General features: G+C 45.5%; 1 protein-coding gene across 1 annotated transcript in view; it reads left to right on the top strand.

Annotated features, from left to right (window-relative positions):
* Positions 1-1,475: 1,475 nt before the first annotated feature.
* LOC116353714 (mucin-2-like) overlaps positions 1,476-17,706 on the top strand; it is a 121,738-nt gene continuing 105,507 nt past the window's right edge. Inside the window, exon 1 of the mRNA XM_031791439.1 lies at positions 1,476-1,529. Coding sequence (XP_031647299.1) covers positions 1,476-1,529 — 54 coding nt within the window. The remainder of the gene's footprint in view (positions 1,530-17,706) is intronic.

The following is a 17,706-nucleotide window of genomic DNA, read 5'->3' as shown; positions in this document are numbered from 1 at the left end:
TCTCTTGTCTCTATTTATCACATTAAGAAGAGAGATGTAGATTTTGATGCAGGCGTGATAGACTGTTGTTAAATGCTCACACAAAGCCATGATCACCCACATGGAGTGTTTTTTCATTGTATGTTCTCTCTGTCAACTGCTGTGTATCTCTGTCAAATATCAACAAATATCTGTTGTTATAAAACCCAATGGTATATTGATATTATTTGGCTTTTGCAATTTTTCTACAGTACGGTATTTATGAGGTATTTGGTTGCCCTCACATCACCCCCTCTGGGTACTAACTAAAGAGAGAGCAGAGGAGTCTAGGTAGACTAGCAGCCACGTCAGGACCTCTCTCCCTGTGTCTCCATGTCTCCTCCCAGGACCTCCCTCTCAGTCTCCATGTCTCCTCCAAGGACCTCCCTCTCTGTCTCCATGTCTCCTTCAGGACCTCCCTCCCTGTGTCTCCATGTCTCCTCCCAGGACCTCTGTCTCCATGTCTCCTTCAGGAACTCCCTCACTGTGTCTCCATGTCTCCTTTAAGGACCCCCCTCTCTGTCTGCATGTCTCCTCCAAGGACCTCCCTCTCTGTCTCCATGTCTCCTTCCAGGACCTCTGTCTCCATGTCTCCTTCAGGACCTCCCTCCCTGTGTCTCCATGTCTCCTTCAGGAACTCCCTCACTGTGTCTCCATGTCTCCTCCAGGAACTCCCTCACTGTGTCTCCATGTCTCCTTCAAGGACCTCCCTCTCTGTCTGCATTTCTATTCCAAGGACCTCCCTCTCTGTCTCCATATCTCCTCCAAGGACCTCCCTCTCTGTCTCCATGTCTCCTCCCAGGACCCCTGTCTCCATGTCTCCTCCAAGGACCTCCCTCTCTGTCTCCATGTCTATTCCAAGGACCTCCCTCTCTGTCTCCATGTCTCCTCCAAGGACCTCCCTCACTGTGTCTCCATGTCTTCTCCAAGGACGTTCCGCTCTGTGTCTCCACGTCTCTACATTGTGTCTTCTCCCAGGACCTCCCTCCCTGTGTCTCCATATTTCCATATTTCCATATCTCCATGTCTCTTTTCTGTGTCTCCATGTCTCCTCCCGGGGCCTTTCTCCTTGTGTCTCCCCGTCTCCTTCCAGGGCCTTTCTCCTTGTGTCTCCACGTCTCCTCCCAGGGCCTTTCTCCTTGTGTCTCCACGTCTCCTTCCAGGGCCTTTCTCCTTGTGTCTCCATGTCTCCTCCCAAGGCCTTTCTCCTTGTGTCTCCACGTCTCCTTCCAGGGCCTTTCTCCTTGTGTCTCCATGTCTCCTCCCAAGGCCTTTCTCCTTGTGTCTCCATGTCTCCTTCCAGGGACTTTCTCCTTGTGTCTCCATGTCTCCTTCCAGGGCCTTTCTCCTTGTGTCTCCATGTCTCCACATCTCCTGCCAGGTCTAAAACATGCTGCCTCTCTCATCTCATCCATACATACAGTACAAACACATATACTGTACGCTCTGTGTCACCCATGCTGATGACCTTCCCCAAAGAAGAGAAGATAGCCCCGCTTGGAAATGTGGACGTACACCAGTTGTACAACTGTCCAATTGAATATTTGAAAACATTCCATCACTCGGTTACCAGCCTGAGCATGTTGTATATATTCTGTGATATGCAGATGATTTGTGTGCTTATATTGTGGCCAGGTATTCAATATGTCTATGTATAAGAACATCATATCAAACATGGACACTGTCATTATTTCTTTATTTAGACCTAAAACATGCTCTGATATGAGAGTTATGGTTGGTGAGCTCTATACAGTATCTGAGGTCAAACACCACTGTCCCTTTATCATTACAGGGACATAGATCCAGTCTCCTCGAGTCTGTGTGAATGTGTGTGTCACACACTAGTGTGTGTGTGTGTGTGTGTGTGTGTGTGTGTGTGTGTGTCACACCCTGATCTGTTTCACCTGTCTTTGTGATTGTCTCTACCCCCCTCCAGGTGTCGCCCATCTTCTCCATTATGTATGCGTGCGTGCGTGTGTGTGCGTGTGTGTGTAGTATCTAATGGAGCTCTGAAAAGAACAATGATGAAGTTGGGGTAGATATTTCCCTTGTGGTATCAGGACCAGCTGTTGGAACCATGAAATGACTTGTGGAGTGGTGGTTGCCATAGTAAAGAAACCACCCAGCAATAAAATAATCAGTTTGCTAATGTTAGTGTGCAGCAGAGATATTGGCAAGCGCTGGATGTTTTATGGGCATTTTATCACACTGTGTGTAATACATCCTCCTGACTGCTATTATTAATTGCAAAATGGCTTCCATTCATCACCTAAAACAACAGGTACCGGTAATGAGCTGCTGGAGGCTTGTGTTACGTTCCAAGGCTTCTCTCAAAAGAAGCCTTCTAAGGCTTTGTAGTACAGTTCATATTTTGTGAAAAATACATAATGTTGCATTACAAAAGAATATGGGGAGCAAAGTTCAAGCTTGACTGTAACACAGCTTATTTCCTGGACTACAGTGCCTTGCAAAAATATTCATGCCCCTTCTGATTTTTTCTATTTTGTTGCATTACAACCTGTAATTTAAATTAATTTTTATTTGGATGTCATGTAATACATACACAAAATAGTCCAAATTGGTGAAGTGAAATGCAAAAAAAAAACGGAAAAGTGGTGTGTGCATATGTATTCACCCCCTTTGCTATGAAGCCCCTAAATAAGATCTGGTGCAACCAATTACCTTCAGAAGTCACATAGTTAGTTAAATAAAGTCCACCTGTGTGCAATCTCAGTGTCATATGATCTGTCACATGATCTCAGTATATATACACCTGTTCTGAAGTGCCCCAGATTCTGCAACACCACTAAGCAAGGGGCACCACTAAGCAATGGGCACCACTAAGCAAGCGGCACCATGAAGACCAAGGAGCTTTCCAAACAGGTCAGGGACAAAGTTGTGGAGAAGTAAAGTTCAGGGTTGGTTTATAAAAAAAATATCTGAAACTTTGAACATCCCACGGAGCATTGAAAGAATATGGCACCACAACAAACCTGCCAAGAAAGGGCCACCCACCAAAACTCACCTGTCAGTCAATCAGGGCATTAATCAAAGAGGCAACAAGAGGCCAAAGATATCCCTGAAGGAGCTGAAAAGCTCCACAGTGGAGATTTGAGTATCTGTCCATAGGACCACTTTAAGCCATACACTCCACAGAGTGGCCAGAAGAAAGTCAGTGCTTAAAGACAAAAATAAGCAAACGTGTTTGGTGTTCGTCAAGAGGCATGTGGGAGACTCCCCAAACATATGAAAGAAGGTACTCTGGTCAGATGAGACTAAAATTGAGCTATTTGGCCATCAAGGAAAACGCTATGTCTGGCGCAAACCTAACACCTCTCATCACCCCGAGAACACCATCACTCAGTGAAGTATAGTGGTGGCAGCATCATGCTGTGGGGATGTTTTTCATCGGCAGGGACTGGGACACTGGTCAGAATTGAAGGAATGATGGATGGAGCTAAATACAGGGAAATTCTTGAGGGAAACCTGTTTCAGTCTTCTAGAGATTTGAGACTGGGACAGAGGTTCACCTTCCAGCAGGACAATGACACTAAGCATACTGTTAAAGCAACACTCGAGTGGTTTTAAGGGGAAACATTTAAATGTCTTGGAATGGCCTAGTCAAAGCACAGACCTCAATCCAATTGAATCTGTGGTATGACTTAAAGATTGCTATACACCAGCGGAACCCATCCAACTTGAAGGAGCTAGAGCAGTTTTGCCTTGAAGAATGTGCAAAAATCCCAGTGGTTAGATGTGCCAAGCTTATAGAGACATATCCCAAGAGACTTGCAGCTGTAAGTGCTGCAAAAGGTGACTCTACAAAGTATTGACTTTAGTGGGGTGAATAGTTATTTTTGTTTGCTTCACAATAAAACATATTTTGCATCTTCAAAGTGGTAGGCATGTTGTGTAAAACAAACGATACAACCCCCCCCCCCTCCCAAAATCCATTTTATTTCCAGGTTGTAAGGCAACAAAATAGGAAAAATGCCAAGGGGGGTGAATATTTTCACAAATCACGGTATAACTGTGTTGTGAGTCATGACAAAGCACTGTCCACTGATTTGTAGGGTGTAAATACATGTACATCATCTCTAGTTGTAGACTATAGCTCATATTGGCACACATTCATACACACCGTCACACAGTCGACTACACACACCCACAGACAAACAAGGGAAGTGTTTTATCTGCCCATCAGAGCTCCAGTTCTCAGATCTGATTCATCTTTTCAGACTCCTCCTATTGTCTTCAACCAATAAAATAATAATTGAACGAGGAATGGGTCAGATGCCTAGAATTAAACTGCTTAATTATGCATTATTCACACATTAATCTTTCATGATTTAAGAATCAACATTTATTTATTATTCATGGCAGCAAATTATAGTTGAATGTAAAAAAAGGCAGAAAGTGCACACGTAGGTGGTGTTGTGATGCAGAAGCCCCTCTCCTCTCCTCTCCTCTCCTCTCCTCTCCTCTCCTCTCCTCTCCTCTCCTCTCCTCTCCTCTCCTCTCCTCTCCTCTCCTCTCCTCTCCTCTCCTCTCCTCTCCTCTCCTCTCCTCTCCTCTCCTCTCCTCTCCTCTCCTCTCCTCTCCTCTCCTCTCCTCTCCTCTCCTCTCACCCTCCCTTCCCCTCCACTCTCCCCTCCCCTCATCTCCTCTTCTCTCCTCTCCTCTCATCCTCCTCTCCCCTCCCCTCATCTCCTCTTCTCTCTCCTCTCCTCTCCTCTCCTCTCCTCTCCTCTCCTCTCCTCTCCTCTCCTCTCCTCTCCTCTCCTCTCCTCTCCTCTCCTCTCCTCTCCTCTCCTCTCCTCTCCTCTCCTCTCCTCTCCTCTCCTCTCCTCTCCTCTCCTCTCCTCTCCTCCCCTCCCCTCCCCTCCTCTCCTCTCCTCTCCTCTCCTCTCCTCTCCTCTCCTCTCCTCTCCTCTCCTCTCCTCTCCTCTCCTCTCCTCTCCTCTCCTCTCCTCTCCCCTCCCCTCCCCTCCACTCCACTCCACTCCACTCCACTCCACTCTCCTCTCCCCTCCTCTCCAACTCCTTCTCTCTATCTTTGTTCCTCAGCATTGTGATTAACAGTGAAATGGCATGGTTGGTGTGGTAGGAGCTGTTTGGTGTGCATAATTACCAGATGAAATGTTAATGTGGAACAGAGGAACAGAATGGGCTAAATGGTGCAGAAGGGATCTCTGACCGGGAACACAAGGCTTCTATGAAGCAGGTTGGGTCAACCTGGGGGGCTGGGGGGGTTGGAGCGGAGCCGGGAGAGGGGAACCAGGGTTTGGTACCCGTGTGGGTGTGGTGTGGGAGCTGTTGCAAGGGCAAGGCTGAGGACCTTCACCCCAACTTCATGAACTGGGTCTAACTAAACATGGCTTTGGTTAAAGGAAGAATTCAGTCACTGAAGTCTAGGTTTTAGAGTAGCTGTTGCTATGGGACATGCACATTTTAAATGCATATTTAAGATAATATAATGTATCATATGTTTTTATGCAAAAAAAAAATGAAAGAACACCTCATTCTTGAACTGTATTTTCATAAAGAGCAACATTTCCAAGAGCTTTTGTACAGAACATTTTGTGTTTCATACATCTCTTTACAAGAGCTGACCCCAGTGCTCCTATGGAATCTATATTTATTTTCTCTCCAACTAGCAGCAGTATGAAACATAGTCAATAAGAACTGGTTTCAGTTTGAAGAGAAAAATGCTGTGGACAAATTGCATTCTATTCACATCTGTGTGTAAATGGGATGGAGTTTGATGAATAGGTATTTCAGAATGTGGACTTGGCGCAATATAACAGTGTCCACCATTGGAATCTTTAAAGGGATACCACAAGGTTTTTTTGGACGTTCTTCTACGGACCCAGAGTTAGACAAACTTATGGAAACCGTTTTTATGTCTCTGTGTACAGTTTGGAGATTATTCAAGTTAACATATCATTAGAGATGTATAGAGATCGCAACATTGTATCTGTCTCAATGATGCTGCCAGGTTGCTCACAGGTGCCATAATGGCACACATACAATGTTGCAATCTCTATCTCTATGCGACAACGGGATAGAATGGGTAAGTGGATAGAATCTTGTTTCTGATGATTATCAGTAAATTAACCAATTTATAAAATATTGATTACTATATATAGCTTCACAAGACTACAAATGACCATCCACCCAGTTTTGGAATAGTTAGGTCTATTTCCCTGCTTTTGAGAGCAGCTGACTAGTGTACCAGGAGAATTCAAACAATTGTGCTAACTTCAATAATCTACGCATGCAGAGACATAAAAATTATATCCATGAGTTTGTCTGACTCTGGCTAAGTAGAAAATCAACTGAATCTTGAAATCTTGCAGTTTAAAGACTCGTTCACAAAGATCTGTAAAGCATCTGTTTTTGTTCTCTTTCTCTCAGCCTGGGTCATAGATGACCACTCAAGAGATGAACTTTCTAATGACTGTCCATGTCATGATGATTTTTTTTAATTACTTGTTTTTTGTGTGTTTTTTTTGTGCTGTGAAGCACTGAGATTCATTGAAAAGCTATATATGTTGAATAAATGATTCATATTATTATTATTATAGGACGGAAGGAGAGTTGTTTGTGTGATTGGAGGTCACCCAGCCAGGTCTAGTGGGCTGGCATGAGGGCTCTCAGCATGCTCTTTGGACACTTCTGGTTCTAGAAACGTTCCAGGAAAGGCTACCAGAACAAAGACTGTAGCCTTAGCCAGGCCTTGGCCCCACTCACGCTCTCTGGCCTTCACACACACATGCAGAAACACACACACACTCTCAACCAGGGCTCCTGGGAAGGTCTTGGTCTGTCTTGTGATGACGCCCAACAATAGCAGTGAGCAGCTGCCCAGGTTCAGTACCAAACAGATGGAAAGGCCATAGTAGAGGTGGATAAGAATCTCCTGTGGTCTTCGCCCACGGAGGCAGCCCAGGACTCTGGCTGTCAAACAGACACGGTATGTTTTTAGATAGATGAACACAGAGGGATGAAACACAATGGGCAACACATGAACAGCTTGCAGAGGGGCAGCAGGCATGAAAGAGAGGCTCGCTGAGGTCCTGGAGCCTCACCAAGCCTAATCTCTCACCCTGAACCTGGCAGGGCAGAGCAGGGGGCAGTGCCAGAGCTATGGAGGACTGGAAGATTAAAGAAGCCATAAACCTCGAGGGAGGGAGGGAGGGAGGGAGGGAGGGAGGGAGGGAGGGAGGGAGGGAGGGAGGGAGGGAGAGAGGGAGGGAGAGAGAGAGGGAGAGAGAGAGGGAGAGAGAGAGGGAGAGAGAGAGAGAGAGAGAGGGAGGGAGAGAGGGAGGGAGAGAGGGAGAGAGGGAGGGAGGGAGGTAGAGAGAGAGAGAGAGAGAGAGAGAGAGAGAGAGAGAGAGAGAGAGAGGGAGATATGGTTATAGAATGGGCACAGGCCTGAAGAGAGCATGGGTTGCTGCTCCTGGAAGAAACATCAGCATGAAACAGCATGTCAGGACCAGATTAAAAACAACAGCATCCACAGGCTTACACCCTCCCTCTTATATCGACAGTTGTCACACTTCCACCAGCCTTTATCGGCTGGCACCTCTGTCCACCTTTTGTGGAGGTCTGCTTGTTTTCCTCCATGGCACCTGACTCCACCAACTCTCCTGTCCCTCTGCCAAGTCCTTTTTCCCCTCCATGTCCTCAAGGTCCCTGCCCTGACCCAGGTCCAGTCTCCAGGAGGCCCGGGAGCTTAAGGAAGTCTTCCAGCAGAGTTCCCCTTGAAAAACACCCTGCCTGGGTGTTGTTGCTGCTGCTGAAGCGGTCCTGACCTGTTCTGACCTGTCCTGTTCTGTCAGGGCTGTGATTAGGCCTGTGTTGGCAGAGAGAAGTAATTTGAGGAGGAGGAGGTGCTGGCCGGCTGACCCCTGGCGTGACAGTGCGAGGAGCATAATGGCTCTGAGTGGAGTGGAGAGAGAGGGTGCTTAGGCAGGGTAATGTAAGAGCAGAAAATACAGATGGGATTGGGGGCAGAGAGGAGACTCTGGAGGGCATCTGTAATTAGACAGAAGGGCCAGAAGGGCCCTCCTGAGTGAAGAGATGGAACTCAGCCACCGTGACAGGAGTGGGAGAGAAGCAGAGGGATAAGGAGAGATAGAGAGAGAGATGGAGATGTATGGGTAAACCACTTCTCCAATCTTTTTGGCTCTATAACAAATAACAAACAGCAAGAACATATACATGATCAAATACAAATCTTAGAATAAACTATTAAAGACCAGAACCCACTGGATTCTCCAATTACCTTTAATGAACTACATGACAAAATAAAAACCCTCCAACCCAAAAAGGCCTGTGGTATTGATGGAATCCTCAATGAAATGATCAAATATACAGACAACAAATATAAATTGGCTATACTAAAACTTTTTAACATCATCCTTAGCTCTTGCATCTTTCCCAATATTTGGAACCAAGGACTGATCACCCCAATCCACAAAAGTCGAGACAAATCTGACCCCAATAACTACCGTCAGATATGTGTCAACAGCAAAATTGGACAAATCCTCTGCATTATCATTAACAGCAGACTCGTACATTTCCTCAGTGAAAACATTGTACTGAGCAAATGTCAAATTGGCTTTTTACCAAATTATCTTACGAAAGACCACATATTCATCCTGCAAACCCTAATTGACAAACAAACAAACCAAAAAAAAGCAAAGTCTTCTCATGCTTTGTTGATTTCAAAAAAGCCTTCGACTCAATTTGGCATGAGGGTATAATATACAAATTGATGGAAAGTGGTGTTGGGGGAAAAACATGTGACATTGTAAAATCCATGGACACAAACAACAAGTGTGCGGTTAAAATAAGCAAAAAATACACACATTTCTTCCCACAAGACCGTGGGGTGAGGCAGGGATGCATTTTAAGCCCCACCCTCTTCAACATTTATATCAACGAATTGGCGACGGCACAAGAAAAGTCTGCAGCCCCCGGACACACCCTACTAGAATCTGAAGTCAAATGTCTACTGTTTGCTGATAATCTGGTGCAAGAAGGGCATTCTATGCCATCAAAAGGAACATACAATTCTACATACCAATTAGGATCTGGCTAAAAATACTTGAATCAGTTATAGAACCCATTGACCTTTATGGTTGTGAGGTCTGGGGTCCACTCACCAACCAAGAATCCACAAAATGGGACAAACACCAAATTGAGAATCTGCAGGCAGTAATCTGCAAAAATATCCTCTCTGTACAACGTAGAACACCAAATAATGCATGCAGAGCAGAATTAGGCCGATACCCACTAATTATCAAAATCCAGAAAAGAGGCGTTCAATTCTACAACCACCTAAAAGGAAGCAATTCCCAAACCTTCCATAACAAAGCCATCACCTACAGAGAAATTAACCTGAAAAGTCCCCTAAGCAAGCTGGTCCTGGGGCTCTGTTCACAAATACAAACAGACCCCACAGAGCCTCAGGACATCAACACAATAAGACCCAACCAAATCATGAGAAAACAAAAAGGTAATTACTTGACACATTGGAAAGAATAAACAAAAAATCTGAGCAAACTAGAATGCTATTTGGCGCTCAACAGACAGTACGCAGTGGCAGAATATCTGACCACTGTGACTGACCCAAACTTAAGGAAAGCTTTGACTATGTACAGACTCAGTGAGCATAGCCTTGCTATCGAGAAAGGCTGCCTCCCTCAGATTACACAGATCCACAAAGAATTTGAAAACGAACCCGATTTTGATACACTCCCATATTTACTGGGTGAACTTCCACAGTGTTCCATCACAGCAGCAACATGTGTGACCTGTTGCCACAAGAAAAGGTCAACCAGTGAAGAACAGACACCATTGTAAATACAACCCATATTTATGCTTACTTATTTTCCCTTTTGTATTTTAACCATTTTTACATCGTTACAACACTGTATATATATATATACATAATATGACATTTGTAATGTCTTTATTCTTTTGGAACTTCTGTGAGTGTAATGTTTACTGTTCATTTTTATTGTTTTTTTCACTTTGTATATTATCTACCTCACTTGCTTTGGCAATGCTAAAATGTGTTTCCCATGCCAATAAAGCCCTTGAATTGAATTGAGATAGAAAGAGAGAGCGAGAGCGCAGAGGAAACCCACAGTGACATCATCCACTGGGAGATGGAGGGACAGCAGGGGAGCTGACCATGGTGTTTTGGGGGATCATTTAATGGCTTAGTAGAATCCTGACAGTATGATACTGTTTGTTTACCAGGCCAGTACGCCAGTCTCAATGCATATGTTCCTGAGGTAAGCAGTGTTTACCAGGCCAGTACGCCCGTCTCAATGAATATGTTCCTGAGGTAAGCAGTGTTTACCAGGCCAGTACGCCGGTCTCAATGAATATGTTCCTGAGGTAAGCAGTGTTTACCAGGCCAGTACGCCGGTCTCAATGAATATGTTCCTGAGGTAAGCAGTGTTTACCAGGCCAGTACGCCGGTCTCAATGAATATGTTCCTGAGGTAAGCAGTGTTTACCAGGCCAGTACGCCGGTCTCAATGAATATGTTCCTGAGGTAAGCAGTGTTTACCACAGGGCCCTGCAGTAGACTGGAACACTTCACCAACACCTGGCAAACAGACGGAATGGTGTCAACACATCAAACACATGGTTTGTAAAATGTAAATGCGAAATGTTTAAATTACCTTCATTCCAGTCGTTCTTGTGAGCCATCCTCCCCTCACCAGCCTCCTGTGACTTCACAGGTAGATCAGAGCTGTCACGTCAGTCTGTGTTACGCTCCACTGTAAGGATGGCTATGGAAGACATGCTTTACATCAGGATACAGTGGTAAACTAAACACCATACTGAGGTTACTACGTGATCAGAAGATAGAAATGTTGTAATAAACTATTATAAGACGTAACAGACGATCAAACCAATGAACACACAATGCCTTCTAGTCATTTAGCCCTCTGGCTCTTAGATATCTGGAGGTAAAACACTGATTGAAACCAGCAAATGGCAGCCGGTATCACATAGCACCTTCATGCTGATCCTGTTTGCTCTATTTGGACATTAGGGCGTAATTAAAGCTCCTGTCTGGCCCGCTCTGAAATGATGCGGCTCAAATTAACATGCTGCCTCTCAGTTAACTGTTTTCACACTTCGCACACCATTATAATGTGGATGTGATGTGATGTGACCACTGTTGCTGGGTGGTGGTGGTGTGGAAGAGGTGGAAGCTGTCAGTGAAGGAGGCTGCGGGGAGTGGGAATGTGAATGGGGCCACAGCTCATTGGGAACATCACACAAGCAGCGGTAGGCTGAGGGAGAGGACAGGGAACAGGAGTCATTAGGTATAGGCCTCTGCTCTACTCTCCCTACGCTGCTCTGCATGCCAATGTCAGCTCTAGAGTACACAGATATACCTGAGCAGAACAGCATCTCCACATGTCTCAATAGCTCAACAGTGGCTTTGGCTCCAATTTCTCTCAATTTTGGGTCTACTCTATTAGTGTATTTTGAGTGACATTTATGACAGCTATTGGTTTATATTAATTAATATGCATCAGATGTTGATTAACTTCTGATGTGACATAAAATGACAATTTCCTTTCAAAAAATACTTTTGGGAAAGCTAAAGATCCTGTCTGAAGTAGATAATGACATAACTTACATTTTACATTATGGTGATGGAGTATCACTATAGATGATCATTCTACATTATGGTGATGGAGTATCACTATAGATGATCATTATACATTATGGTGATGGAGTATCACTATAGATGATCATTATACATTATGGTGATGGAGTATCACTATAGATGATCATTCTACATTATGGTGATGGAGTATCACTATAGATGATCATTATACATTATGGTGATGGAGTATCACTATAGATGATCATTCTACATTATGGTGATGGAGTATCACTATAGATGATCATTCTACATTATGGTGATGGAGTATCACTATAGATGATCATTATACATTATGGTGATGGAGTATCACTATAGATGATCATTATACATTATGGTGATGGAGTATCACTATAGATGATCATTCAACATTATGGTGATGGAGTATCACTATAGATGATCATTATACATTATGGTGATTGAGTATCACTATAGATGATCATTATGCATTATGGTGATAGGGTATCACTATAGATGATCATTATACATTACGGTGATGGAGTATCACTATAGATGATCATTCTACATTATGGTGATTGAGTATCACTATAGATGATCATTATACATTACGGTGATGGAGTATCACTATAGATGATCATTCTACATTACGGTGATGGAGGGTGGAAGTGTCTGTAATGTGGATGGGAGGAGAGGAGGAACCTTTATCATACTAATGAGGGATATCAGCCATACTTCTGCCGCTTCAACAAGGTTGACAATTTTACACTTGACATGAATTGCCTTTCAGTACCGAGAATCGGTTTCCAACCGGAAGAGTGGAATTTTTAAGTGGTTGTGGTGTTAAACATTGAAGGGCTGGCTAATTAGCAGCATGTCATATGGAGGGAGTGTGCTAAAAGTTTTCTATTGGCAGGACAGTTGAGATGTCCATAAAAAGCTTTTGAGAGGGCATTTAGCCTAACGCAACAGACGTCCGTGAATGTGTAAAACACACACACACACACACACACACACACACACACACACACACACACACACACACACACACACACACACACACACACACACACACACACACACACACACACACACACACATCACCTCCCAGACTAGACAGTGTTAGACTGTTAGACTGGCAGTAACAGCACTGTGAAATTGATTACTCCACAACGCCCAGGCAGAGTGTGTAAAATCAGAGTGGAGATTAACTGTGTGTGTTAGCGCCGCAAAACAAATGTGGGCTTGTTTGCTCTTGAATGTTCGTCTTTTCTTGGCAAAGACTAATTAGATGCTCGAGGATACATCTGATTAAACAACGCCACGATCTCACAATTAAATGTCATGTGCAATTACTCCGGGAGGAGTGAGTGACCGTCTCTCTGCCACAAAATCCATTTGCATGTACTGTATCTCTTCATCTCCCTCTGTCTTGCTCTCTCCCTCTCTCTTTCCCTTTCTCTCTTTTTATCTCTCTCTTGGTCTCTTTGTCTCTCTTTCTGTCTCTCTTTCTGTCTCTCTCTCTCTATCTCTCTCTCTCACTCTCTCTCTGTGTATCTCTCTCTCTCTCTCTGTGTATCTCTCTCTCTCTCTCTCTCTCTCTCTCTCTCTCTCTCTCTCTCTCTCTCTGTCTGTCTCTATCTCTCTCTCCATCACATTCTTTGTCGAGGGAGGGATAATGGGCACTGTGTCTGATCGTGGCTGAGAGCCAGTTGCCCTTTGAGAACGCAAGACCTTTCACATCAAATCCATACCAATGCCTCTGTTTCATATGATCCAATGTCATCTGTGTGTGACATGGTCAGGAAAGACAACACGACACGGTTGAGCATTTCCTCAGATTCATGACTCCACATAGAAGTTGTGCTTTAAAAGAGAGGGTCTCTATTGATGTCCTGCCAAACAGAGGTGTCCCAGTTTTGAAGAGATTCATGAGAGATTTGCAGTCCCCGCTGGAAGTAAAAAACAATCCCTCTGGGTACAACTCCCTCTCACCACTAAGAACAACAACAGCAGCAGCAGTAGAAAGCTGGGTATCTCTGCTAAAACTACTGCAAAGCCTCTGGCGTCTTCTTCCTCTGTTTTGGTGCTGTGTTTGTGTTGATAGTTACCTGCAATGAAGTATCCATCTCTGCTGTACGATTCATTATTTTATTCTGTGCTGAGCAGTAAAGCAGAAAATGCCTTGTGGTGTGTTGCTAGCAATCCTGTTGATTTGACTTACATGAGATGACCAAATCCCTCCACACTAGACTCTAGCCCGACAGCAGATGTGTGAGGTATCCACCTTTAGATTCCCCCTCCCATCCCTGCTGCGCTGCTTTGATCAGTTACCTGTTCTCTCCTTCTACAAAGCTACAGAAGAGGCCCTGCAGATTGTTCAACCCCTGCTGCTGCCAAATCTCTGAGAGGCTGTTTTCCCTGCAGTAATCCAGCTTTAACTCCTCCATTGAGCCCTGATCGCTGCTGCCGTGGTCCATGGGATGCTGTGCTATACAGACAGATCCACCCTCCTCTTCCTCTGTCACACACGTTACCCAACCTCACTACACACTGCTGAGCTTTTCCAGAGTTGAGATTGGGAGTGGGGTGGGAGTGTGTCCAATGGCATTAGCCTGCAGTGATGGGAGGGATGGCTGGGCTGCTGCTAGTGCTTTACTGACTCACAGATTAGAGCTGGAGTAGCTGTGTGAAGGCTGGGCTGAAAAGAGCATAGCTGGGCTGGGTGGGAGGGGAGACAGGACAGTAGTCTGGTGGGCCTGCAGGCTCCAGGGTTGAGCTAAACAGAGCTGGGCTGGGTGGGAAGGGAGACAGGACAGTAGTCTGGTGGGCCTGCAGGCTCCAGGGTTGAGCTAAACAGAGCTGGGCTGGGTGGGTGGGGAGACAGGACAGTAGTCTGGTGGGCCTGCAGGCTCCAGAGCTGAGCTGAACAGAGCAGGGCTGGGTAGGAGGGTGTGTGGGTGTGTGGGTGGGTGGGTGGGTGGGTGGGTGGGCTGGTGGGTGGGAGGGTGACAGTAGTCTGGTGGGCCTGCAGGCTCCAGGGCTGAACAGAACAGAGCAGGGCTGGGTGGGTGGCTGGCTGGGTAGGTGGGTGGCTGGGAGACAGGACGGCAGTGGTTTAAGACTTCTATTGAGATGGAGCTGGGTAGTTCATAGAAGAATGAAGAGTGGGAACTGGGCTGATTCCATAGAGTCCCTGCTGATTCCATAGAGTCCCTGCTGATTCCAAGGAGTCCTTGCTGATTCCATAGAGTCCCTGCTGATTCCATAGAGTCCCTGCTGATTCCATAGAGTCCCTGCTGATTCCAAGGAGTCCCTGCTGATTCTAAGGAGTCCCTGCTGATTCCAAGGAGTCCCTGCTGATTCTAAGGAGTCCCTGCTGATTCCAAGGAGTCCCTGCTGATTCCATAGAGTCCCTGCTGATTCCATAGAGTCCTTGCTAATTCCATAGAGTCCCTGCTGATTCCATAGAGTCCCTGCTGAGTCCATGGAGTCCCTGATGAGTCCATAGTCTGTGCTCCTGTGTAGTTACGGATTTCGATTTCAAGTCTGTGTACTCCAATGTGTTACCTTGTTCTCTCTGTCTTATCATAGTCCTCTCTTGAAATCTACTAAGGAACCCCATTTCAATACTTTTTAAAAAGATACACGATGGACTTTGATGATAAAGAGGGATTTGTGGGTATCAACAGAACACAATTCTGGGGGGGGGGTCTTAAATACAGATATATGTCTGTCTCTCTCTCCTCTCTCTCCCTCTCCTCTCTCCTCTCTCTCCCTCTCTATCTCTCTCTCTCACTCTCTCTCCCTCTCCCTCACTCTCTCCTTTTTCTCTCTCTCCCTCTCTCTGAGCTGAGATGTTTTACTGTGTGAAGTTTATTTTCTGTGTCTGTGATTTGAGTGATGAGGGAGCAACAAAACACGCGGAAAACACTGTAGCCATGTTGCTATATGTTGTGATGATGACACATGTTCCATGTGTATAAAATTCCTCTTGAGTCGAGATGCTGTCTCTCTTCCTTCCTTGCTTAACTGGCACACGGGGCGAAGTACGCACCCATTCCCCCATTGAAGAGATCACTCTGTCATCCTCCACCTCTTATTCTTTACTGTCACTTCTGAGAAATATTTCTCTACACCACAGCAATGGTTATTGACATTACTATGAACCATCAAAATGTTAAATGCATCAATATTGCAGGCTGGCGTGCTGTGCGCATTCCCCACACCCTTCAAACACGCGTTGGTGCGCACGAACGCACACACACACACACACGCACACACACACACGCGCACACACACATAGCCCTCGTTCACACACACACACATACACACAAACACACACAGGTGATTGAGTCCATTAGTCTACTAAGCGCTCATTAACAGAGGTCAGCTTCATAAATAACAGGGCAGGCAGACATATTCAACTTCCGGCGCCGACAGAGATGGCCGCCTCGCTTCGCGTTCCTAGGAAACTATGCAGTTTTCTGTTTTTTTTACGTGTTATTTCTTACATTGGTACCCCAGGTCATCTTAGGTTTCATTACATACAGTCGAGAAGAACTACTGAATATAAGAGCAGTGTCAACTCACCATCAGTACGACCAAGAATATGACTTTCGCGAAGCGGATCCTGTGTTCTGCCTTTCACCCAGGACAACGGAATGGATCCCAGCCGGCGACCCAAAAAAACAACTTCGTAAAAGGGGGAAACGAAGCGGTCTTCTGGTCAGACTCCGCACATTGTGCACCATTCCCTAGCATTCTTCTCGCCAATGTCCAGTCTCTTGACAACAAGGTTGATGAAATCCGAGCAAGGGTAGCATTCCAGAGGGACATCAGAGACTGTAATGTTCTTTGCTTCACGGAAACATGGCTCACTGGAGAGACGCTATCGGAGTCGGTGCAGCCAGCTGGTTTCTCCACGCATCGCGCCGACAGATACAAACATCTTTCTGGTAAGAAGAGGGGCGGGGGCGTATGCTTCATGGTTAACGAGACATGGTGTGGCCACAACAACATACAGGAACTCAAGTCCTTCTCTTCACCTGATTTAGAATTCCTCACAGTCAAATGTCGACCGCATTATCTACCAAGGGAATTCTATTCGATTATAATCACAGCCGTATATATTCCCCCCCAAGCAGACACATCGATGGCTCTGAACAAACTTTATTTGACTCTTTGCAAACTGGAATCCATATATCCTGATGCTGCATTCATTGTAGCTGGGGATTTTAACAAGGCTAATCTGAAAACAAGAGTCCCTAAATTGTATCAGCATATCGATTGAGCAACCAGGGCTGGAAAAACCTTGTATCATTGCTATTCTAACTTCCGCGACGCATATAAGGCCCTGCCCCGCTCTCCTTTCGGAAAAGCTGACCACGACTCCCTGCCTACAGACAGAAACTAAAACAAGAAGCTCCCGTGCTGTGGTCTGTTCAACGCTGGTCCGACCAATCTGATTCCACACTCCAAGACTGCTTCCATCACGTGGACTGGGATATGTTTTGTATTACATCAAACAACAACATTGACGAATACGCTGATTCGGGGAGCGAGTTCATTAGAACGTGGGTCGAAGATGTCGTTCCCATAGCAATGATTAAAACATTCCCAAACCAGAAGCCGTGGATTGATGGCAGCATTAGCGTGAAACTAATGCTTTTAATCAGGGCAAGGTGACCGGAAACATGACCGAATACAAACAGTGTAGCTATTCCCTCCGCAAGGAAATCAAACAAGCTAAGCGTCAGTATAGAGACAAAGTAGAATCTCAATTCAACGGCTCAGACACAAGAGGTATGTGGCAGGGTCTACAGTCAATCACGGATTACAAAAAGAAAACCAGCCCCGTCACGGACCAGGATGTCTTGCTCCCAGGCAGACTAAATAACTTTTTTGCCCGCTTTGAGGACAATACAGTTCCACTGACACGGCCCACAACCAAAACATGCGGACTCTCCTTCTCTGCAGGCCCAGACGGCATCCCCAGCCGCGCCCTCAGAGCATGCGCAGACC

This window comes from Oncorhynchus kisutch, linkage group LG15 (assembly GCF_002021735.2).
Source record: "Oncorhynchus kisutch isolate 150728-3 linkage group LG15, Okis_V2, whole genome shotgun sequence".
NCBI classification, from domain to species: domain Eukaryota; kingdom Metazoa; phylum Chordata; class Actinopteri; order Salmoniformes; family Salmonidae; genus Oncorhynchus; species Oncorhynchus kisutch.
The sequence above is the reverse complement of the archived record's forward strand: the minus strand, read 5'-3'. Positions and strand labels throughout refer to the sequence as shown.